This window comes from Melanerpes formicivorus, unplaced genomic scaffold (genome assembly GCF_026170545.1).
Source record: "Melanerpes formicivorus ecotype bairdi unplaced genomic scaffold, bMelFor1.0.p_v2 SCAF_143, whole genome shotgun sequence".
NCBI classification, from domain to species: Eukaryota; Metazoa; Chordata; class Aves; order Piciformes; family Picidae; genus Melanerpes; species Melanerpes formicivorus.
Window position 1 is genome coordinate 55,688 of NW_027142495.1, and position 24,660 is coordinate 80,347.

General features: G+C 43.9%; 1 protein-coding gene across 5 annotated transcripts in view; it reads left to right on the forward strand.

The window, feature by feature from the left end:
- Positions 1-301: 301 nt before the first annotated feature.
- ARHGAP28 (Rho GTPase activating protein 28) overlaps positions 302-24,660 on the forward strand; it is a 103,624-nt gene continuing 79,265 nt past the window's right edge. For 2 of the 5 annotated variants that reach the window (XR_010991169.1, XM_068168609.1), the window contains exons 1-2: positions 302-444; positions 519-816. Coding sequence is in view for 2 of the 5 variants with exons in the window: in XM_068168609.1 (XP_068024710.1) it covers positions 692-816 (125 nt within the window). In the remaining 3 variants the exon portion in view is untranslated. Of the gene's footprint in view, positions 445-518; positions 817-2,398; positions 2,505-20,801; positions 20,826-20,910; positions 20,995-24,660 lie in introns of those variants that run through there. The other 3 variants (XM_068168613.1, XM_068168610.1, XM_068168612.1) reach the window with 3 other exon arrangements.

The window sequence follows — 24,660 nt, forward strand, 5'->3', positions numbered from 1 at the left end:
CAGATGAACACAGAGTAACATAAACCAAATTCACTCATTTCCCAGTGCCCTCATAATTAGGTACCCAGGCAGAACCAAAGCTTCATCAGCTTTCAGAGGAAACCAAGTCCAGTTCCCTGCCACAAAAATGCAGGAAATCAGGATTCCTGCTCCTGATCATTTAAACAGTGCAGAGTTCAGTTGCTTTCTGAGCTCCTGTGAGCACTTTTAACTCACTCTGTGCTCTGTCAGCCCACGTTCTGTGTTTGAGCAGCTCTTTCCTCTCACCCTGCTGCTTCGCCAGCAAATAATGTTAGGTTGAACCTAAAGGAGAGGAGGATTGAGAAACTGGCACCTCACAGAAAAGAAAAGAAGAAAAAAAGTAAAGAAAACAAGCAAAGGAGGAGTTTTCCCCGCGGTCGTTCGGGTGCCGTGTGGGATTAACTCAGGTTTCGAGTTTCCTAGGTTCGTAGTAACTTCCCCGTTGGCTGTTGGTGGGCGGTGTTTTGGAATATATGCTAATCCAGTTTTCCTGACAGGGAGAGGAGAGCCCTGTGTCGGTTACACGGCTCTGCTGACAGCAACCCGTACCGAGAGGCTGCGACGGAACAGAGGCAGCCCATGGGCTCACGATCGTGACAGGAACTCTCTCACTTTCCCCATCGCCACCTCCCCGTCGGTTTTGTCACTACCGACATGTGCCTATGACACCATGGAGATGAAGGACTCTGGCAGCGTCGTCCTGACAGCCTACCATCCCCACAGCCCTGCCAGGATGGCGGGTATGGAGCAAAGCTTTGTGCAGGACATCCCCGCCGGCCGTTCGCCCACCAGCAGGTAAAGCCTGAGCGGTGGGGACTGGAGTCATGCCTTGATGTTTAAGTGGTGTCACTTGCGGCTTTTGCTGGCTGTGTGTCAGCCTGAGAGTGCTTCCTGAGTACTTTCGGAGCACTTTGCTCTTGCAGGTTTCTTGTCTTCGGTGGGGAAGTGATTCAGCCCAGTGCTGCTGGTCAGGACTGGGAGGGGGAAATCCAAGGGTTTATTTTAAATCTTGTAAATCAACAGATCAGGGGCAGTTTCCTGCCCAAGATACTCAAACAAGACAATCCCTAGGAAAAGAAAAACGACAAAAAGGCAGCATGCGAATGAGGCTTCTGTTTAGGGCTGTAATACAGAAAGTGAGGAGGTCGGAGTGACGGAGTCCGGCGCTGCAAAAGTTGATTCTGGCTTTGGTTGAGAGTGTTGTTTAATTCCTTCCCCATTCACCCACGAGGTCGGGACCAGGCTTTGCCTTTTGGTGAAGCAGCAGTGGCTGCTTCGCACACCCACACGCACACAATGGGAGATTGCATTGGTAGAGAGACCGAGTCTAAATAAGAAAATTCCTTTGGGCTTCAGGAAACTGAGCATTGTCTTCATCAACACAGCCCTGGGTGCGTTCACCTCCCTGCTCTGTCAGAATGGGTGGATTTCCAGAGTTGTAAAAAACCAGCAGTTTGGGCGATTTTATTGTTGTGGAAAACACTGACCTTTCTCCTAAAGGTCTGTGCTGGAGTTTTGCACTTTTGTTCAAAAGACGTGGTGTGAAAGTTCAAATCGAGAAAAATTGAGGAGGGTAGGAAATGTTGACTGAAAAAAATAAAAGAGGTCTGAGGAAGCTCTCATTATCCCTGCATCCTAAAAAAAAATAATAATAAGAAATGCTCTTTGCTTCAGATTGTTTATTTATAGCCTGATAGCTATTTTGTTTTCAGTGGCATTAGTTAGGTTAGCTGCATCTTCCTGTTCTTTGTGTATTTCCCCGGCTGTCCCATAAAGATAACTCCTTTGTTCTGCTCAACTCTTGGTGGAGAGCAGGACCAAAATACACAATTTCATGTTAAGAAAAGAAAGACAGCCAGTCTGGGTTTTTAGACCCTGCAAGAATGGCATTTTGCTGCTCAAAACAGAGCTCAGGGCTTTGGTGTTGGGTTACTGGGGAGCATGGCATTTCTTCCCCAAGGAAAAAAAAATGCTCAACCAAATCTCCCTTTGAGTCTGGGAGCAAAAACAGAAATAGGGTGGGGTTTGCTCTTTTTTCTTGTAGGTGTGCTAATTGTTTTGAAATGCTCTTGAAATTTAAGCTTGGGGTGCATGAAGGCTTAAATCATATATGGTTAAAAAAAAGAAGAAAGAAAAAAGCAGAAGTGCAGATTGAAGTTCCTGAATGAAAACAAACAAACAAACAAAAAAGAGGATCCTGGTATTTTGATGAGGAACATATTTTGGAAGCTCCTGCCATGAGGCAAAGCCATATGTCTCTCCATATATCGACGTGTCCCTGAGATTTCTGGTCCTGTATCCCCTTTCTTGTCCTCAGCTTCCTGCAGCTGTCTGATAGCAACAGCCAAATCCTGCCATACGGGCAGCCAGTGACCGGCTGAGTTTCCAAAGCCTGTTCAAGAGAGGGATTTTATTAACCCAGCATGCAGCCCTCTGGAATGCAGAATCCATGAAGGCAAATGCTCTCAGCACTTCAGCAAATGGTAAAATAGGCTCTGGCTTAATCCCTACTTCATCTTCTAAAAACTCTTTCCTTGTCTGCCTTTTCTGTACCTGGGGGTGGTGGTTGACAGCCTGCTGAAGAAGAGCCAGTGGTGTGTCCAGGTGGCCAAAAAGGCTTACAGCATCCTGGCTTGGATCATCAATAATGTGACCAGCAAGACTAGTTCAGTGGTTATCCCCCTGTATTCGGCACTGGTGAGGTTGCTTCTCAAATACTGGGTTCAGTTTGGAGCCCTCACTCCAGGAAGGACACTGAGCTGGCAAAGGGTCTAAATCTGAGTAGCAGCTGAGGGAACTAGGTGTGTTCAACCTGGAGAAAAGGAGGCTGAGGGGAGACGTTCTCTACAATTACCTGAAAGGAGATTGAAGTGGCTCTTGGTCTCTTCTCCGTTATGAAGTGATGAAACTAGAAGTTGCATCAGAGGAGGTTTAGTATGGATATTAGGAAAAAATTCTTTCCTGAAAGAGTGGTCAGGCATTGGAGCAGGCTGCCCAGGGAGGTGATAGAGTCACTGTTCCTGGAGGTGTTCAAAATACACATAGACATGGCAATCTGGAACATGGTTTAGTGGGCATGGTGGTGTTAGGTCAATGGTTGGACTTGATGATCTTAAAAATATTTCCCAGCCTAAATGCTTCTACGATTCTCTGTTTCCCCTGCTGCTATCCTAATGCAAGAGGCTTTACTATAGACTCTTGCCTGGTGTTGCTTGACCCTTTGGGCAGCCACTCCACACTACAGCATGCTACCTCCTTGGCTCTCCAGGAGAATGATGTAAAATAGCATGCAAGGAACAGAGGTGGTGTCCTTATTTGAGAGCAAAAGCGGTAGTGACCCAGAGCCTGACTTCCCACCGATTTCTGTTGAGTTTGCTTAGATGTAGCTCTGATGAAGCCTGCCCTTCAGATGTTTACCTGTGAGAACAGAATCAGCCTTGGATATTAACCTTCAATTTGATAAACATCTAATCAGTTATTTGTCAGCTTAGGAATCAAGACCTTTCATCTTCTTTTCACTCACCAAAATTTGTCTCTTGCTTTGGAGTGATGCTCCCTCAAAATCAGAAGATTAGCTCTACACAACAGAGGCAGGCTTGCATGTGAGTGTCTCTCAGATAATGTTTTCTCTTGAAAACACTTCTACTTTGGAAAATTTCTAAGTAGAGGTTTCTCACAGAAAGGGGAAGCTAATGTAACCTCAGTTGGTATTGAATTGCTCTGCTTCCCACTATGCTGATAAAAAAGAACGAAAGATGTAAGTAACTGTTTTGAACCTCTAAAGAAATGAGTAATCTTAAACAGTCCTGCCAATCCAAACACAAAGCTGGGAAGTCCATGGATAGAATCACAGAAGCACAGCATGATGGGGGTTGGAAGGGACCTGTGCATGTCATCTAGTCCAACCCCCCCTGCTAAAGCAGGGTCACCCACAGCAGGTTGCTCAGTATCACAGGTGGGTTTGGGATCTCACCAGAGAAAGAGACTCCACAACCACTCTGGGCAGCCTTCCTCAGGATTCCAGCACCCTCACAGCATTTTCTCTTCATGTTCAGGTGGAACCTCCTGGTTTCCTGTTTGTGCCCATTGCCCCTTGTCCTATTGCTGGGCACCACTGAAAAAAGTCTGGCCCCATTCTCTTTACCCCATCCTCTTTACCCCATCCTCTTGCCTCCTACCCTTTAGCTTTTGCTGAGCATTGATATGATCCCCTCTCAGGCTGCTCTTCTCCAGGCTAAACAGCCCCAGGTCTCTCAGCCTTTGCTCCTCAAATAGATGCTCCAGTACCCACAGCATCTTTTAGCCTCCACTGAATTCTCTCCAGTAATTCCTTGTCTCTCCTGAACTGGAAAGCCCAGAAATGGACACAGCACCAAAGTTTACACTAATAAAGCAACATCAACACATCAGACACTTGGATTCACATCCATGTACAACTCTTGAAATGTCAGTCATGGAGGTATCCTATGGAGGTGTGTCTACAACATACACCAGCAGTATTAGCAGAATTAAGTATAGAAGCCATAAAAGTCTTCATACCCAAGTCCAGTGGGAGGAGAGCATGTACAAGCTGTTGTATTTTAGGGGATGTTAGCTGGTGGGCTCCAAGGGGGGACAGAAGAATATGGGCTTTAGCTGCTTTGAGTGGAATATGCATCAAAGTGCAATGAAGGATGGGAAATTCATGTGTAGTGAAAGTGGTTGCAGGGTGAAAGTTTGACTACATAATGATTGTAGAATCATGGAATGTTGTAAAGTGGAAGGGACCTTAAAAATCATGTAATGCCAATCCCACAGGCAGGGACACCTCTCACTAGACCAGGTTTCCCACAACCTCATCCAGCTTGAGCTTAAACACTTCCAGGGATAAGGCGTCCATAACTTCTCTGGGTAACCACTTTCAGTGTCTCACCACCCTCATAGTAAAGAGCTTCTTCCTAATGTCTAACCTAAATCTACCCTGCTCTAGTTTAAAATCATTGCCCTTTATTCATTACCAATCTCCAAAACAGAATCCTTGCTTCCAAATTTGCTGTTGGATTGCATTAGGAAATTGGTTAAGATGGATCACAAATTCCAGTCGTTCTTCAGACCAAGAGAGCATCAGGGCGACTAAAGATAGCTGTACTTTAATGTCTTCCCTTCATTCCTTTCTATCTTTCTCTTTTTCTTCTACCTTGCAGACTTATTTTACTAGTTCCACACACTGAGTGAGTCCTGAACACTGAGGTGTTGAGATCCGGGATAATTTTCCAGCCCAATCTTCCCTTAATTCCATTAATGAAACTGGCAAGTCCGCCTTCCATTTTACTCATGGGGTATCCAGGTCCCTTTTGTTTCACTTGTCCTTTGCTTTTCATGGCTGCAGTTGTTACTTGTGTCTTTTTTAAAACTATTGCTTTGAGAACAATGTTGGAGAAATCTCTGTTTGCTTTGTTCGGTTGTTAGAGTTAGTCTCTAATGCATGAGTGTAGTGGAGAAAGTTCCTGTGCTTGTGACATCCCCCTCACTGTTTTTAGTCCCATTTATGAGAGTTCAGGTGACCAGCACTGGTGCCAAACATCCCAGAACATGCAGATACTCAGTTTGAAGGTGAAAATGATGATTTTTGTTATTATTTGATGGTCAACTTTTCCATCCTCCTTTCAGAAAATGATGGACTTTACTTCTGTACAAATACTGCTTCTGGATTACAGAGAGGAAAAGTGGGACCTTGACCATATGGCTTCCTCAAAGCTCCTTTTTCTCCTGCTAGGAGAAGGCAGAAGGAGTTATTCCTGTGCTCAGAGGAAACAGGCATGACCTCTTAGCCAAATGGCCAGTGAGCTCTCTACGGTAATTATGCAATTAGGGGAGTACAAAGCATTCCTAAGTGAGTCATGCCAAGCTTTCCTAGACTCGAGCATGAGACTCAGCGAACAACTCAGCCCATTTGTTACCATATTTATCAGCCAGGAACTCATCCTGCACTGAAAATCAAAGATATTTCCACTGTAATGAGTGGCTTATGCTTACACGGGAGTAAGATAAGAATCAGAGGACAGTGAAAGCATGTTCACAGACTTTTTTTCCTGCAGAATGGGGTTAGGGCAGCTTTAAAAGGGCCATCAAGCTGTTTATACATAGACTAAACACTTTTTTTAATCAATATTCGTGCTAACCCAAAGCATTCTATGATTCTGTATGTTCTGTATATACTACCGAATCTAGGACCACAGCTAAAGGACAAAGCAGACTTCAGCATCACTGAAAAACTCAATCAATATCCCTTCTCAGCTTCTCTTCTAGCCAAGGGCAAGACTGGAAAATTCCAGTTGCTTCCAGGCTCCTCATGTTCTAGGATGTATTCATCCTAAACTGTGGAGCCAGAAAAGAACAGGAAAAATCCTAATTTTTTTTTTGTGTTGCCTTGAGTTATCTGTTTGATTGCTTTCAGGATCCCTGCTCTCCACTCCTAAGACTTGTACAATTAGGGTCAGTCATAAAGTCATCATGCTGGGGAAGCATGGCACCAGAGCCTATTCTCCCTCTCAAGATACAACGGAGATACCTTTGGGATGTCAGTGCTTATCAATATCTAAACAGTATGGATCAAGAGGATGGGGCCTGGCTTTGTTCAGTGGTGCTCAGTCACAGGACAAGGGGCAATGGCCACAAACTGGAACCCAGGAGGTTCCATCTGAACATGAGGAGAAACTTCTTTACTATGAGGGTGCCAGAGTCCTGAGGCAGGCTGCCCAGAGGGATTGTGGAGTCTCCTCCTTTGGAAAGATTCCAAACCCACCTGGACATTGTGATCCTGGGTAGCCTGCTCTAGATGACCCTGCTTTAGTAGGGGGTTGGACTGGTGATCGCCAGAGGTTCCTTCCAACCCCCACCACGCTGAAATTCTGTGATGTCACAGTGAGATAAAGTGTCCTGAAATAATGACTGAAAGAAAATGGGAAGAGAAGCCTTTATACCCCAAAATTTGGCTTGTTTTTGTCCCGACAGAAGCAGATTTATCACACTGAAGTCTGATCTGAATGTCCTGAGTCTGGGTGATCTGGGTTTATTTTCTGTCAGGGCTGACTGAGCAGCTCATCTGCTCACTTATATACAAGTGATGTCAAGAATGTCTTCTAAGTGACGCAGAATAAACAACCTTAACTCTTTGGGATGCTTATCTCCCTCTACAATAAACTTCCCCAGAAGACAAAACTGAAAAGGTGTCTCCTTTTCCACAGTAAATCTTGAAACTACTTGAGCCTCTTTGCAGTTAACTCAGACTCAAAACCTATACAATTAAAATTTTCTTATGTACTAAAAGTGGTAAAAGAAAACCTCACACAACAGTAGGCTAGGAAAAGACGGGGTTGGCAGACCTTGGGATTGAAAAAAGTCAACACATTTCATGGGGAAAAGAAAAGCCTTTTTCTTTTCATTTCTAGCAGCTTTCTAATACATGATTTTTAAAGTAGATTTTTTGCAGATGCTAGGAATGATAATTATTAATAAAACACTTACTGGGAGGATGTGTATGAATAAGTCAGACAATAGTGGACACGTTTTTCCTGTAGGTCTTAGAAATACCTACAGAAAGTCCTCTGGGAGCCTCCCTGAGGAATGTCATATTTATAGCCAGTTCCTCATGTTATGGTTGAAACTGGAGTTGGCTTCTCTGGTTTCTTTTTAGCTTGGTGCTCCCACTGCTGTCTCTGGTTCCTCCATCTGTAGAGCTGATGGAAAACATCTGGCACTGTCCCTTTGATCATTTTGTTTGGTCGAGCATTTAGCCAGCTGCTTCATTCATTTTTAACTAACTCACTTATCTCTGATTACATGAGGGTTGGAGATGACCACCAAAGACAGAGAAAGAGTAGGACCTGAGAGCTCTGAGTGCTCCACACAGACACCTTCAGATTGCATCTGGCAGGCTGACAGCTCTGACATAATGAACCACCAGAAACCAAGAACCTGGGGGTGTTGAAAAAATTATTAGATATAGCATTTGGGGCCATGGTCTAGTGGTCATGGGAGTATGGAGTGGAAGGTCTCAGAGGTCTTTTCCAAAGTTAATGATTCTATGAACCATAAAGTGTTATTTTTGCATATTAGGATACAAATAATTCAGTATAAATGCACAGAAAATGGGCAGTGTTTGGAGCTGAAGGACACAACTATGGACTACAAGTGAAAGCTCCTGCTAAAAGCACCTGATTAGTGATGAACAAGATTGGAATCACATCCTGAAACAGTGTGAAGTATCCATAGCAAACCAACACATGGACACCCTGGATTTTGGCTAACGACAGTCCTAGTAGCCATTTGTGGCCCATTGTGGTGTTTTGCTCTTCTTGGCCAGGCAGCACATTCAACATCATGATGGGACTATGCTCTGGACAGCCTTCAAGTACCACCATGGTGGGTGCATTAGTAGACCATAGGAGGGAAACCAAGAGGAGAATGTCCAGAGACATGTCCCAAGCTGGTGATTGAAACTAGGGATCCTATCTAGTATTTTGACCCTATTTTTGGCCTGCTCCTTTCTCTAGTGGTAGAAACAGTCTCCATCATGGTCTTCCAAGTCCTGTTGTACATGCTAGGGACTTGGAAGAGGGAGGAAAAAGGACAGTGTGAGGGAGTGGAGGGAAGAGGGAAGCAAAGGAGGACAGGAGGAGTACCTGTGAAAGCCCCCCTGAGTCTCCTCCTTGTGTGGAAATAAAAGGAGTTGGAGTGAGAAAAAGAAATGGCTCTTAAAGGATGTGTAGTTGGGCCATTTACAGATGATCCCCAGGTCCCACCAGACAAATGAAATCATAGAACCATTTTGCTTACAAGACATCATTCAGATCATCCAGTCTGATGTGTCACATTAGGTTTTTGAATGGCTTTTAAATGGTCATTTTGAAGTCAAAAGCTGAAATGGCTTAAAAGACACTGCCAGAGACTCTGAGGAGAATGGAAGAAACAATGGAGCAGGGTGTCCCTATCAGCATGGTCATTTGAAGACAGTTATGGTTTCTTATGTAGGATGCTCTGTGTAATACTCAGCCAGTGAAGGCCTGTGGGATTTTCAGATGTGCAAAATCATCTAGACTAGGATGGACCTATGCTGGTTGTTTAGGCAGAAGATGGCTGAACAAAGGAGAGACAGAAATCTCCACTGCTAAGCATTGTCATAGCTGATTTTCCACCTGAGGACTATACAAGAGTTTTATAACATCTCACAGAATCATGGAATAAGTTGGGTTGCAAGAAACCTTTCAGTGTCATCTAGTCCAACCCCCTGCAGTTATCGGGGACATCTGCAACTAGATCAGGTTGCTCAGAGCCCCAGACAACCTGACCTGCAATAGTTCCAGAGTTGGAGTATCTACCAGCTCCCTGAGCAACCTGGGCCATGGTCTCACCACCTTAAATGTAAAAGAATTTCTTCTCTCTAGTCAAATCCCCTTCCTTTAATTTAAACCCCTCATCCCTAGTCCTGTCACAACAGGCCCTGCTAAAATGCTGTCCCCATCTTTCTTATTGTCTCTTTAAGTACTGAAAGGACACAAGAAGATTTCCCTGGAACCTTCTTTCATCCAGGCTGAGCAAACTCAACTCTCTCAGCCTGGCCTCACAGCAGAGGGCTTCTAGCCCTTGCATCATTTTTGTAGACTATTCTGGCCCTTCTCCAACAGGGCCATGTCTCTTCTGTGCTGAGGGCTCCAGAGTCGGGGATGGGATCTCATCAGAGTGGAGCACAGGGGCAAGATTCCCTTCCTCCATCTGTTGAGCATATAATAAGCATAATAAGGGTAGGAGCCCTTCCAGGACAGAGAGACAGATAGTACAAACTCAAACCAAATATCAGATATAGAAGTCCACCTGGTTTGACATATTTACCAGCCAGAAGGCAAGGAAATAAAGAGGCAAGCTGAGAAACTGTGTTTTATTATCTGTACGTGAAACCTCAGCACATCAGACACTGGGCCACTCTCATAGTTTGCTACCAGAGGTGGAGGAAGCTCTAGAGCAGTAAACCCTCATGTTTTAATACAGCTAATCAGATGAAATACTGGCTTCCCAAAGGACAGAGTTGGGCAGGGAGTAACAAATTTGTACAAGGCTTGAATTTGACTTATGTGGTAGTATGATCCTCACTAAGTCCCTGCCTACATCAGAAGGTCTGTAGTTATCAAGACTCTGGGCTGGCCTATGCAAACCCTAGGTATGGAGACCCTCCTCATCGTCAGTTTCTCAGGACAGAATATTTCCAAGTTTATTTTCCGGCCCATTGATGACTATAACTAGTGGTCTAGAGGGAATCTAAACCAGATAATGTCAGAGCCTACAACACAGAGTCAATTGTTGGATTCAATTTCCAGAGGTCCTTTCCAACCCCTACCATTCTGTGATTCATAAAATCATTTTGGTTAGAAAAAGACCTTTAAGATCATGGAGTCCAACCATTGTCTAACTCTACAATGTCTGGTGCTAAACCATGTCACTTACCACCACATCTGTGTGTCATCAATATGAGAGCAAGAACTGGTTGTAGCTTTCCAATCAAATGTTAAATGTTTGTCTTTTTTATATTCTGGTCTAATAAAAGGTCAATAATAAATCCTGTAGTGGAACATCAAGCGGGACATGAACCTCATTTACATGCATGGACTAAGTGAATGCAAACTGAGGTGAGGTAATGGAGGCTTAACATCTGAGTTCACTAGAAAGGGGATCAAACCCTCAAGATACATTTTCACAGAATCACAGAAAACATCCAATTGGAAGAGACCTCAAAGATCACCCAGTCCAACCCTTGACCCAGCAAGGAAGAGTCAACACTAACCCATGTCCCTAAGCACCAGGTCCACACGCTGCTTAAACACCTTCAGGGATGGTGACTCCACCACTACCCTGAGCAGACCATTCCAATATTTGATAATCCTTTCAGTGAAGAAATATTTCCTAACATCCACCCTGAACCTCCCCTGGCACAGCTTGAAACCATTTCCTATGGTCCTGTCACTTGCCACCAAGAAGAGGCTGCCCCTTCCTTGCTCCTACCTCCCTTCAGGTAGCCATAGAGAGTGATGAGGTCATCCTGGAGCCTCCTCTTCTCCAGACCCCCAGCTCCCTCAGACACTCCTCACAGGTCATGTTTTGTCAATAGTTTTGCTTACAGACCATGATCTGATTATTCAATCTCTTGTCTCAGATGAAGTACACCTCCTATTTAATAGGATTCTTGCAGAATAAGACATCAGCATGAAGTCACAGATAACTAAAACATAATGATGGTCTGACCTATCTTTGTTTTGCAACATTTCCTGTCATTATTCTGAAGTTTTGAAGACTCAAGTACCAAATATTTGTCTGGATGTAGCCAAAACAAACACAACATCTCTGCTGTAGTCACAGATGAAACATGGAGAAGCATTCTCTGAAGATATTTTGTGTGTTTGGGTGTCCTTGGCCAGTTCCAGGCCAGATGATGCCTATGCTTTGCTTGTAGTCAGGCACTGGGATGAGCTGCCCTGGTAGGTGGTGGAGTCGCCATCCCTGGAGGTCTTCAAAAAACACGTAGATGCGACACTTCAGGACATGGTTAATGAGCATGGTGGTGTTGGGTTGGTGGTTAGGCTTGATGATCTTAGAGGTATTTTCCAACTTTAATGATTCTATGATTCTTTGTGCAAGGAACTTGAAGGAAGCAGTGAGGCTATCTTGATGAACAGGGACAAGGGAAGCCTTTTTACTCAGGATTCCGCATTGAGAGTTCTCGCTTTTGGAGCAAGCGTGGGTAAAAGGAATCAGGGACAGATAGCCAAACAAAGAGAAGGGTCTTTTAAAGATGTGGAAGTCTTTAGTCTCCTGCTGAAACAATTGTCTCCATCCTGTATAAGGTCCTTCTTCCATCTTCCACACAGAGGATGCATTTCCCCATAGTACCCAGTGATATGCTGCGATCTTTTGATGCTTCCTTGCTTGCTTGCTCACTTGCTTCCCTCCTCTTCTCTTTCAATTAGCAAAAACAATGAAGCCATGAGAATTTAAGGATAACTGTCCTGGAAATCTGAGATTTCTGGAAGCATTCCTTTATTCTTATTTACATTTGTGCATGTATAATATGTACAAATGGAAAGCATGAAGCTTAAGGCTACCCATGTGATATTGGCAGTTCACAGGGTATAATGGTCAACTTAAGAAGTACTTATCTCATAGGTCAAATATTAACTGAAATCTTCAAGCATTCAAACATTTCAAGAGTATTTCTTCAAGCCATTGGGGAGTTGGAATAGGTGATATCCAGAGGTAATTCTAAACCCCTACCTTTCTATGATTCTATGGTCTCTTGCCACTGACAGAGTGGCAACTGAAAATAAACAAAGGAACCTACTGTGTTAGCTTTTGAAAAACCTTCTTCAACAGATAGTACATCCATGTTCTACATTTCTGAAGCACACCACAGATTTCAGACTGAAGCCAGCCCAGTGTGTAATCAGGTGGCCAAGAAGGCTAGCATCATCCTAGCCTGGGTCAACAATAGCGTGACCAGCAGATTTAAGGAAGTGATTGTCCACTTGCACTTGGCACTGGTGAAGCAACACCTTTAGTACTGGCTTCAGTCTTGGACCCCTCACAACAAAGGATATTGAGGTGCTGGAGCATGTTGAGAGAAAGGCAATGAAGCTAGAGAAGTGTCTGGAGAACAGAACACATGAAGAGTGGCTGCAGGAACTGGGAATGTTTAGCTTGGAAAAAAGGAGGCTGAGGGAAGACTTTCTCACTCTCTACAACCCCCTGAAAGGAGACTGTAGCCAGGTGGGGGTTGGTGTCCACTCCCAAATAACAAGTGATAACATGAAAGGAAATGGCTTATGTTTAGCAGAGGAGGTTTAGCTTCAATATTAGAACTTTTCTAGAGTGGCCAGGTACTGGAATGGGTTGCCCAGGGGTGTGATGGGCTCATTGTCCTGTGAAGTGTTCAAGAAACATGTAGACATGACAGTTTGGGACATGCTTTAATGACCATAGTGTCGTTACATTGATGGTTGGACTCAATGGTTTTCGAGGTCTTTTCCAGCCAAAATGGTTTTATGATTCTGACTTTTGGGAGGGGCATTGACTCTGAAGCTCTTTGGTGTGGTCAAGATGCATTTCATCCTTAATGGACTCCATCTCTTAGAGCTTTTTTAAACTACTGAATGTTTTTTTAGAAGACTTAGCTAAGGCAGTTCTGAAGTCAATTCAACAATGCAGTAAGACCACACAAACCAAACCAACTCAGCTCCATCTATGCTGAACACAAGTAAATCTGCAGTTAATTAGGTGTCATGCACCAATGAGTCATTGTAGATTGATGTAATTGCCCATTTGTAAGAGGAGTTTATTGTCATAGGATGGCCTTGGAGGCTCGTTTTCTCTTTCCATATTCAAACATGGAGTATAATAGTCATGTGGGTAATGAGGATGGAAGTAATTAACACCGTTATTGTGATCAAGAATTCTTCAAGGCACAGCAAACCATCGTTTCCAGAATTAACTTTCACCTACTTGCAAGGAGACCTCCTGAATCAAGGAGGAGGTGTCTTTGCATTTTACCTGATTCACAGGCTTTTGGGTTTGGCTTCCAGATGCAGGACACTGAAATCTATATACTGTTGGTAGTTAAGGCCCAGTTGCGATGTCTATATTCTGACACCTACAGAAGGTCTGTATTACAGGCAGGAAAGGACCGAAGAAAGCAATGGCAACCAGCTGAACATGAGACAGCATGTGCTCAGGTGGCCAAGAAGGATGAAAGTATCATGGCTTGGATCAGCAATAGTGTGGCCAGCAAGACCAGGGCAGGATTGTCCTCAATACTCAGAACTAGTGAGACCACACCTTGAATACTGGATTCAGCCCCTCACTACACTGAGGTGCTGGAGCATGACGAGAGAAGGGCAACAAAGCTGATGAAAGTTCTGGAGAATAGGCCTTGTGAGGAGTGGCTGAGAGACCTAGGGTTGTTTAATCTGGAGAAAAGAAGGCTGAGGGGAGACCTTCTCAGTCTCTACAACTCCCTGAAAGGAGGTTGTAGCAAGATGAGGGTTGGTCTCTTCTCCCAAGGAACAAGTGATAGGAAAAGAGTTGCACCAGGGGATGTTTACCTTGGCTATTAAGAACAATTTCCACCCTGAAGAAATTGAGAAGCCCTGGAACAAGCTGCCCAGGGAAGAGGTGAAATCTCCATGCCTGGAGGAATAGACATGTAGATGTGTTGCTGAGCCACACAGTTTAGTGTTGGACTTGGCAGTGCTGGATTAACAGTTGGACCTGATGATCTGAAAGGTGTCTTCCAAGCTAAAAGATTCTATGATTCTATTGAAACAGTTCAAAAAACAGTCTAGTTTGACACTATAATGTTTAACAACAAGGTAATAAATCCATGGATTTAGTGAATTTCACCGTTACCACGATTGCAACACAGAAGTTCTCAATGATGATCGATAGCTACTGGGTGGTGGGCAAGAGGATGGGGCCAGACTCTTTTTATTGGTGACCAGCCACAGGACACGGGGCAACAGGCACAAACTGGAACCCAGCAGGTTTCAAGTGAATGTGAAGAGAAACTTCTTTCATGTGAGGTTACCAGAGCCCTGGAGCTGGCTGCCTAGAGGGGCTGTGTAGTCTCCTTCTCTGGAGCGATTCCGAGCCAACCTGGACATTGTGATTCTGGGCAACCTGCTGTGGGTGACCCTGCTTTAGCAAGGAGATCGCACTAAATGCTGTTGAGACATCCCTTCCAACTCCTACATTCTGTGATACCATTTTCTGGGGTGACCTTAAGCAAATCCAGCCTCTCTTTATCTGTGTCTAGGAGCTGTACAGCAATGTTACCACAGCAGTTTGCCCAAGCCTTTCCACACCATCAGAGCTATAGGGATTCTGGCTGGGAGGATGTGTCTCCAGCCTGCTGACACAGCTGTAGCTGGAAACCTGAAGGCTGGAATTCAAAGTGTTTAAACTAATGTTTCAGGACTGATAAGGAAGGGGGAAAAAAAAGTTTGTTATTTTCTGAGCAAGCCACTCTGCTGATGAATAGGTTAGGCTGGGTATTTTCAGGTCTAGGTGAGTAAAGTAAACAGATTTGAATTCATACTGGATTATTACCAAATATTTTGGAGGCTGGAGAGGAAGCTTTCTCCAACTTACTTGAACCATGATAGCATAGTTCATTAGTTTGTGCAAATCATAGAATCATAGAATTGTTTTGGTTGGAAAAAACCACTAAGATCATTTAATCCAACCATCAGCCCAAGACCACCATGGCCATTAAACCATGTCCCAAAGTGCCATATTCACATGGTTTTTGAACACTTCCAGTGACTGTGGGTCTGCCATCCACCCTGTGCAACCAATTCCAATGCCTGACCATTCCTTCAGGAAAGAAATTTTCCTAATATCCAACCTAAATCTCCCCTGGTGCAACTTGAGGCCATTTCCTCTTGTCCTATCACTTGTTATTAGGGAGAAGACACCAACCCTCACCTGACCGCACCTTTCTTTCAGGGAGTTGTAGAAAGCAAGAAGGTATCCCCTCAGCCTCCTCCTCTCCAAACTAAACAATCAGAGCAAAGCACACAGGAAGAGAGTGGTACAATGAAACACATTGCCCAGGGAGATTGTGGATGCCTCCTTCCTAGTGGTGTTCAAGGCTGGACTGGAGAGGACTTAGAGCAGGCTGGTCTAGTGGAAATTGTCCCGACCCATGGCAGGGCTTGGAACTAGATAATCTTTATTGTGCCTTCCAACTCAAACCATTCTGTGATTCAATGATTCAGATAGGAAAGCTTATTGTGATTCAATTCATCATCTAAATCCCTGTAGACTCCAGTAAATGAGTCGAAAGATACAACAGGAATCCAGAACTAATCTTGATTAATAAATTGAAAGGAGATTTTTTATTTCAAGTTAGATTCCCCCTCCTCCCGATTTAGCTAATCCATGTGAAGAGTGGAATTGGTTTTCCTAGACAACAGAGCCCCAAACACTTTTTATTTCTTCAAGAATAGGCCAGTAATCATCTAAATACCCATCAGAATCTCTTTTCTAATTAAATCAGGTCAGCTGGCTCAGGAATATGATGACTTTCAGAGGTTGAATCGAGCAACGTTCAAACACCACAAATAAGGTGCAGAACCTTTATTCTTGAGCTGTCAGCTCAGCCTCTGGTTTCTGAATCATTTCAGGGCATTGAGCCACGGCTTCAGTGATGCTGAAAAAGACACTGACCACTGCAGAAATGGGTGGAAAAACATCATTCAGCAGTTAGCTGGATATATCTGCTGAAAGTATGTCTGTAATTCTGTGGAGGAGGTGGTGTTACTAAGAACAGATTGGTTTCTGAGACTGCCTTGAACCCAGCCAGCTGGAGTTAAACCCTCCCAGGCTGACAAAGTGCATTCCTAATTATATCAGTGGAGTGGACAGCTAGATTCAGTTACCTCCTTTGGGACTGCTGGTGATGAGTTTCCATCACTGAGAAAGATTTTGTATTTCATCTGAACCAAAAGGGACCTCAGGCTGTGCAACAGTAGAAATGAACTGGTTACCAAAATAATGTATTGAAATTATCAATGCCAATAAATATCTAAAGAGTGGAGGGCCAGAGAATGGTTCCCAGTGACAGGACAAGAGCCAACAGTCACGAACTGGGACCAAGGAGGTTCCACCTAAATGTAATGAAAAATTTCTTTCCTCTGAAAGTGATAGAGCCCTGGAGCAGGCTGCCCAGAGAGGCTGTGAAGTATTCTCATCTGGAGAGACTCCAAACCTCCTTGGTGCTGGACAATCTGCTGTGGGTGACCTTGCTTGGATTGGGGGTTGGACTAGATACCCCCAGAGGTCCCTTCCAACCTCCACCATGTTGGGATTCTGTGATTTGGTAATACTTGTCAGTAGGATAACCCTAAAGCCTGCAAGTTCATGTCCACAGAAGGGTGACAATGTTGGTGAAGGGTCTAGAACACAGGTCTTGTGAGGACTGACTGAGGGAACTGGGGTTCTTTACTCTGAAGAAAAGGAGGCTGAGAGAAGACCTTTACACTCTCTGTAACCATGTCAGAGGAGGTTCAAGCAAGGTGAGGATTGGTCCTCCCAAGGAACAAGTGAGATGAAAGGAAATGGCCTCAAGTTGTACCAGGGAAGGTTTAGATTGGACAGTAGGAACAATTTCTTTCCCAAAAGGGTTGTCAAGGCCTAGGACAGGCTGCCCAGGGCACTACTGGATTTCCCAACTCTGGGAAGTATTCAGAAATTGTGTACATGTGATGCTGAGGGACATGGCTCTGCAGAGGGACCTCGACCGACTGGACAAATGGGCAGAGTCCAATGGGATGGCTTTCAACAAGTCCAAGTGCCGAGTGCTGCACTTTGGCTACGGCAATCCCATGCAGAGCTATAGGCTGGGGTTGGAGTGGCTGGAGAGCTCCCAAACAGAGAGGGACCTGGGGGTGCTGAACGACAGCCACCTGAATATGAGCCAGCAGTGTGCCCAGGTGGCCAGGAGGGCCAATAGCATCCTGGCCTGCATTAGGAATAGTGTGGCCAGCAGGAGCAGGGAGGTCATAGTGCCCCTGTACTCTGCACTGGTTAGGCCACACCTTGAGTACTGTGTCCAGTTCTGGGCCCCTCAGTTTAAGAAGGACATCGAGACTCTTGAACGTGTCCAGAGAAGGGCTACAAGGCTGGGGAGAGGCCTTGAACACAAGCCCTATGAGGAGAGGCTGAGGGAGCTGGGATTGTTTAGCCTGGAGAAGAGGAGGCTCAGGGGTGACCTCATTGCCCTCTACAACTACCTGAAGGGTGGTTGTAGCCAGGAGGGGGTTGGCCTCTTCTCCCAGGCAACCAGCACCAGAACAAGGGGACACAGTCTCAAGCTGCGCCAGGGGAGGTTCAGACTCAAGGTGAGGAGGATGTTCTTCACCGAGCGAGTCATTCGTCATTGGAACGGGTTGCCCAGGGAGGTGGTTGAGTCATCGACCCTGGAGGTGTTCAAGGGGAGATTGGACGTGGCACTTGGTGCCATGGTCTAGGCATGGGGTCTGTGTTGATAGGTTGGACTCGATGATCCCCGAGGTCCTTTCCAACCTAAGTTATATTGTGATACTGTGATACTGTGGTAAACTGGCAGTACTGGATTAACAGTTGGACTCAATGGTCTTGGGGGCCTTTTCCAACATCAGTGACTCTATGATTCAAAGTAGCCACAGCCCCTGGATTCACTGGACACAGCAGGAGAAATGACACTCAACAGATAATCTTTCAAGACTTCAAATAAATTTAAGCTTAGTGTTGGATTCATCTTTGAAATTAGGGAAAGCAGTCTGAATCAGGCACCAACAACAGCAAGGAAAATGAATGATAGTGGGAGGAATTTTTCTCATACCTTTAGAGAAAATGAATTTTTTGGCCCTGGCCATCTTCACAGGGTCTTACAACATTCCCTGACGTCAACATAACTAAGCAACTGGTATAGCTGAAGATAAGAAGCTCAGTATTTCTTATTCTGTGGTTTTCTGTGATGTGTACTTAACTAAAAATACTTAATTCCACTTTTTCATCATCTGTGACAACCTATAGAATGAGTAATGTCCTACAGTCTGGACACAGTAGAGTGAATTTAACAGGTTGGAGCAAGGAGGGGAGCAGCATCTTCTCCTTGATGACAATGGTTACAAGCTGCACCAGGGGAGGTTTAGGCTGGATGTTAGGAAATATTTCTTCACTGAAAGGGTTATCGAACATTGGAATGGTCTGCCCTGGGCAGTCACCATCCATGGGGGTGTACAAGCTGCGTGTGGACCTGACATTTAGGGGCATGGTTTAGTGTTGACCCTTCAGTACTGGGTCAAAGGTTTGACTGGGTGATCTTTCAGGTCTCTTCCAACCGGATATATTCTGTGATCGTCTGAAAATCACTTGAAGGCAAGAAGTAGCTCTCAGGGATAAACAATGAATGACACATACTGATGGTCAGAAGAATGAAATGATGTGACAGAAAGGGAGGAAGCTTCTTAATCTTCATTATGAATTTCACACTTTGCTGTCACTGCAAAACTGCTGCTTGGTGTCTTATGGTTGAGAGATGTTGATCTTAAAAGTCTGTTCCAACCAAAATGCTTCTATGATGTCTGCTTAAGCTAACATTTCTGCCACCGTTGGTCTTTCTCACATGTAAATTATGCTACCTAAAGCCAGAGACATGATACAGTGCTGTATCATCAGTGCTGTGTGACACAGTATGTGCCACCTGGAAAACCCTGTTTAGAATTATGCAGTGTGATGGGCCCATCAGATAAGTCCTGTCTGTGGAAAGGGCATGTTTGTTTGAACTGTGTAGGTTACAGAGTTGAATCTCTGAATTACAAATGTAATTGACATCTCATAATGTTGCCTCTTGGCAGCAGTACACTTTGGGCTTGTCTCTGAAGTTCTAGATGTCCCTGCAACCAGCCCTACATCCTTGATAGGTGTTGCAGTACTTCTTTTTTGGTCATTTGACAGAATCATAAAATTGTTTTGGTTGGAAAAGACCTCTAAGGTCATAGAATCCAACTGTCAACCACCAACCACCATGACCATTAAACCATGACCTGAATTGCCATGTCTACAAGTTTTTTAACACCTTCAGGGATGGTGACTTCATCACTTTACCTGGGCAACTTGTTCCAATGCCTGACCATCCTTTCAGTAAAGAATTTTTCCTAATATCCAATCTAAAACTCCCTTGCCACAATTTCAGGCCATTTCCTCTTGTCCTATCCCTTGACACTAGGGAGAAGAGATCAACTGCAACCTCATTCAGAGAGCTGTAAAGAGCAAGAAGGTCTCCTCTTCTCCCCTCAGCCTCCTCTTCTCTAGACTAAACAGTCCCTGCTCCCTCAGCCACTCCTCATAAGACTTGTTCTCCAAGTCCTTCACTATATTTGTGCTCTTCACTCTTTTCTCTTATTTAAAACCTCTTAAATTCCTCACTGTGATGAATCAGTTATTGAATTTCTCTGTAATTTCATTTGTATTGAAACCACTTTGTACATTTGGGGAGGTTTAGATTGGATATCAGGAAAAATTTCTTGCCTGAAAGACTGGAACAGGCTGCCCAGGGAAGTGGTGGAGGAGTCACCATCACTGGAGGAATTCAAAAGACACAAAGTCATGGTACTTTGGGACATGGTTTAATGTCCACGGTGCTGTTGGGTTGATGGTTGGACTTAATCTTAGAGGTCTTTACCAGCCTTTATGATTCTATGATTTATTGGACTTTGATGAAAAACAATGAAGCGATCCAAAAGCTACTGAACCACACAGGAAAAATAATGGAGTGGGGCAATTCTGTAATGGTCACTCAGGATGGAAAAAGTGAGCCAGTTCAATGGGATATTTTTCCTATTTAGTACACCACAGTCACTTTTTTGGATTGCCCTCAGAGAAACACACTTAGGGCTGGAAATATTATCACAAGTTAACACTGGACCCCCCCAAATCCAAACAAAACAATGAAGCAACACAGACTTTCCTTCCTCTTCTGATTGCATCACTGGAACCGCTGCCGAATAGAGGGATTTGGTTTGAAAAAACTTCCTTCTGTGTTTTTTAGAGTGCTGGGTGTCTGCATTCCTGTTCATTTGTATGCTCGATTAGCTGGAATCAAACACAATGATGCAGATCTCCAAGCAGCTATAAAAACTCAGAAGGGAGCAATACTAACAGGGAGAAAAAAAACATTCTCCATTGAGACCTTCATGGGAATCGCAGGGCAGAAAGCAAAAGAGCTGACGCAAAATCATGTAGGTGTTTTTCCTTCGTGTTATTTTGTCATTGTGCAACTGCTGTGAAGTTTGCTCCTAAGCAGGCTTCAAATAGCCATGTGGACAGGTAAAAGATGTAGTGGTTGTGTCTCTGCTTCATGCACAGTTCTCCTCTGGAAAAAAAAGCAGCTATATGTTAATGAATTCCGTAAGTATCACGCTGTGTGATTTTTTTTTCCCCTCTACCCATGATACTCTCTCGACTTCTGATATTCCTTTTGATTTCTGATGAGCTGTTCTATTCTGCAGATTCACAATAAATCCTGTAGATTTTGAGGAAGGAGAAGGTATTTTGGTCTTTGCAGTTGATGTTGTACCTTCTAGGGATGAATCATTGAGTCAATTTTGATCTCAGGCAGCGGCTGAAGTGAACAGCAATGTAATTTCTAGGTGCCTAATGTAAGAGGACTGGGGGACATTTGTGTCATTTTATCCACGTTTGCAGAATGTTTAGCTTGTGTAAAGGCACAATACAGTCAAAAACCTAAGCAAGGAATATTCCAGTCATTAAAAGAATCAGAAGGAACTCTAAAGAAAGCTCCAAATTTAAGAATAAAGTAGGAAATTAGTCAAGGAAACACCTAAATATAAAAGAAAACATCTAAAATCTACTTTTATTACAACTGTGCTTTCATGTAAATGCTATTATTACTCAATAAAGGGGGGAAGGGGGGGGGGGGGGGGAATTACATTTGTCTTCTCATCAGACAAAACTTGACCAGCTACTCATTGCCATTGAAATGTGTGACAGCATTGAAAAGAGATCTTGCTGAGTAGATTCACTCTTCCATTACCAAGTAGTGAGGCATAGACCAAAACCATGACGAAAGCAGGAGAAAAATCATACAAAATCCTTTAGTTGAAGCTTATTTTAAATGATTCTCAACCTGGTCACTTACTTTCGGTGTGGTGCTGTACTTAAACTACTGATTTAATTATGCACTTGTTGAAATCAAAGCCTCTGAAAAGGTCTGCAATCACGTTACGTGGAAATGAAAGTTTGTGACCAGAATGTTCAATGCTGATTGTTGGAATCAAAATAGTGACTCAGAAGTCTGAACGAGTAATTGAAACACACTGATGTCACTAACCATTCCATCAAAGAAGGTGGAAGAAAACACATGTTCAGACCAGATGTCAGAGAGGCTCTTGAAAGGTCAAGCATCTTTTTTGGATGCAACTCTTAAAATCCATAAGGTCAAATTATTTAGTATTTGAGTTCTGGCTATTATCCTATACAATAAGTAAAGAGGAAAGTCCTACTTCCCTGGAAGTTAGGATAAAGAAAGCAGTTTCTTGGTTAGTTGTGACCTCATGCTACGATCCAATGCTTGCCTGATGAAAATGAGATCAGTTTATTTTGCAAGTAAAAGCCCACTAGATAACATCTGGAGTGGAAATTCTTGACTTACACCCTTCTGCAGTCTGCACCATAGAAATTTTTCTGATTTTCTCTGCTTCTAAGCACTCTCAACACCTTTTGGTGGACTGGATGCTTTTGACATGATAAAAAATGACCTCAGGTTGCCCCAAGGGAGGTTTATGACAGAGATGAGGCGCAATTTCTTCCCCAAGAGAGTTCTCAAGTCCTGGAACAGGTTGTCTTGGGCTGTGGTTGTTTCTGCTCCTGGAGGGATTGAAAAGCTGTGTAGATGTGGTGCTGAGGAACATGGTTTAGTAGTAATCTGGCAGTGTTGGGTTAGTAGTTGGACTTGATGAGCTGAAAGGTCTCTTTCAACCAAAACAATTCTGATTCTGAAATGGGAAAGACACCAGAGAATTTTAAAATCCATGTGCCTCATGCAGTCTGGGCCATGGTAGTCATCTGTCAACTTCTTAAATGACAACACAGCATCAGACATCCTCACTAAAATAAGTATTGAGAAAAGTTTGATTTATTATTGGCCATTTCACTGGCATTACCATTCCTCAAAGCGGGACCCATAACTTTAAAAAGCTCTTTGAGAACATGTGCTAAGCTCATCTAAAAGTTCTCTCCAAAGCCAGAAGAACATTAATTCATCCATGAAAGCAAAGACTTGGCACCCCTTTCAGCTCCTTTTCCAGTTGCTCAAATGCTAAAATGATCACAGACATTTTTTCTTAAGTTTCCCTTCACAAGCCAAGTTCATCCATAGCTACAGCACAAGTGATTGCTACAGCCTGTGCACGAGAAATGTCCTTAATCTGCCTTAATTTAGGATCTCAGGCTCAATCTTGAACCCAGAAGCCATGGCAGCAGTACAGAAGTATAGACACATGTCCCATCTTGGCTGTATCCCACCTCACCAAGCCCTCTCTGCAGAAAAGTGTCTCTAGCTAGGACAACTTCCATCCAGGCAGCATTTGGTTTCAAAAACATGCATACAAACCCTGGCATCTGCACAAATCACAGGTGTGAGGAAGTTCTGGAGATAGCTGTAACTGTTCTGGAAAGGAAAAAGTGGAAATCCAGGAGCTGAATTTGAAAATACAGAGTAGCAACTAGAGTGTTATTTTCTTCCTGTTGCCTACTGGCAGGTGACCTCAGTGGATGGAAAAGTGCTGAGCACTACATGGCAGCAGTCTCACTTTACAGAATCTCAAAACCATTTTGATTGGAAGGCTGTCAAGCCCTGGAACAGGCTTTCCAAGACAGTGGTGGAGTCCCAATCCCTGGAGGGATTGAAAAGACATGGAGATATGGTGCTGAGGGACATGTTTTGGTGGTGGCCTGGCAGTGCTGGCTGAACCTTAGAAGTCTGTTGCAACCCAAAGGATTCTGTGATTCTATCTGTAACCAGTCTGAAGACTATGACAGGAAAGCAAAGAGACACTTTTTGCTGTCACGACAAATCTGCTCAAGGTTTTAATTTCAGGCTCAGTCTGATCATTACTCAATGCTTTAAAACTCTTCGAGGTGTCCATCTTCAGCCTGGTATTGTGTCCCCTGTGCAGCATACCCATTTGTGCATCTATACAAGTGTGCCTTTCCGGTGGTTGTACCTGTAGTTCATCAGCTGAAATACCCAAGTACTGACATCCAACATTTTGGCCATGTGGACCACCACACCTCCCCAGGAGCACCACCTTTGGTCACACTACACTTCTCCCACCACACAATTTTGCAACCACTGAAAACTTTTGGCCATCTTCAAATAGGTGCTATATTTTCTAAGCAGCCTGCCAGAAAGGAAACCAAAATAAAGGAAATCTTTACCTTTTCATCCTCAGTTATAAAACTGGCCTAGGGGATGAAGAAGACAAAGTATAGTTCTGAATAACTAATTAGGTTAAGGTCTTGTATGTCCGTACTTTGCCTTGTAGGACCCAAGGCAGTGGCTCTGAAACTGCCATGTAGTTGAATTTGGGGAAGGCTTTGACTTTTCAATGTTACTGTTATGCTTTGCTTGTAGCCCTACATTTCTGAGTGTATATAGTGATAAAGAAACAATATTCCACCTCTAAAATGTAGTTATCTTGGGCATATAAAACCACAACTTGTGCCTGAACTGCTGTCAGGACACGGCCATGGAACATGATGTTCAAGAACTGCAGGCTGTTGATGGTAAACAGCATTTTTCAGAGTAGCTGGTACAAAGTACAGCACCCAGGAGGCTTTTTCTTTTGACTCACACCTTCAAAGCACCATCATCTTTGGATCATAGAATCATAGAATAGTTTGGGTTGGAATGGAACTTTAAGGTCCTCTAGTCCTTGTTTACACCAACGATGGTGAGACACTGGCTCAGGTTGACCAGAAAGTTGGTAGATGACCTGCAGCCATTCCAGGTCAGGTTGTTTGGGGCTCTGAACAGCCTGCTGTAGTTGAAGA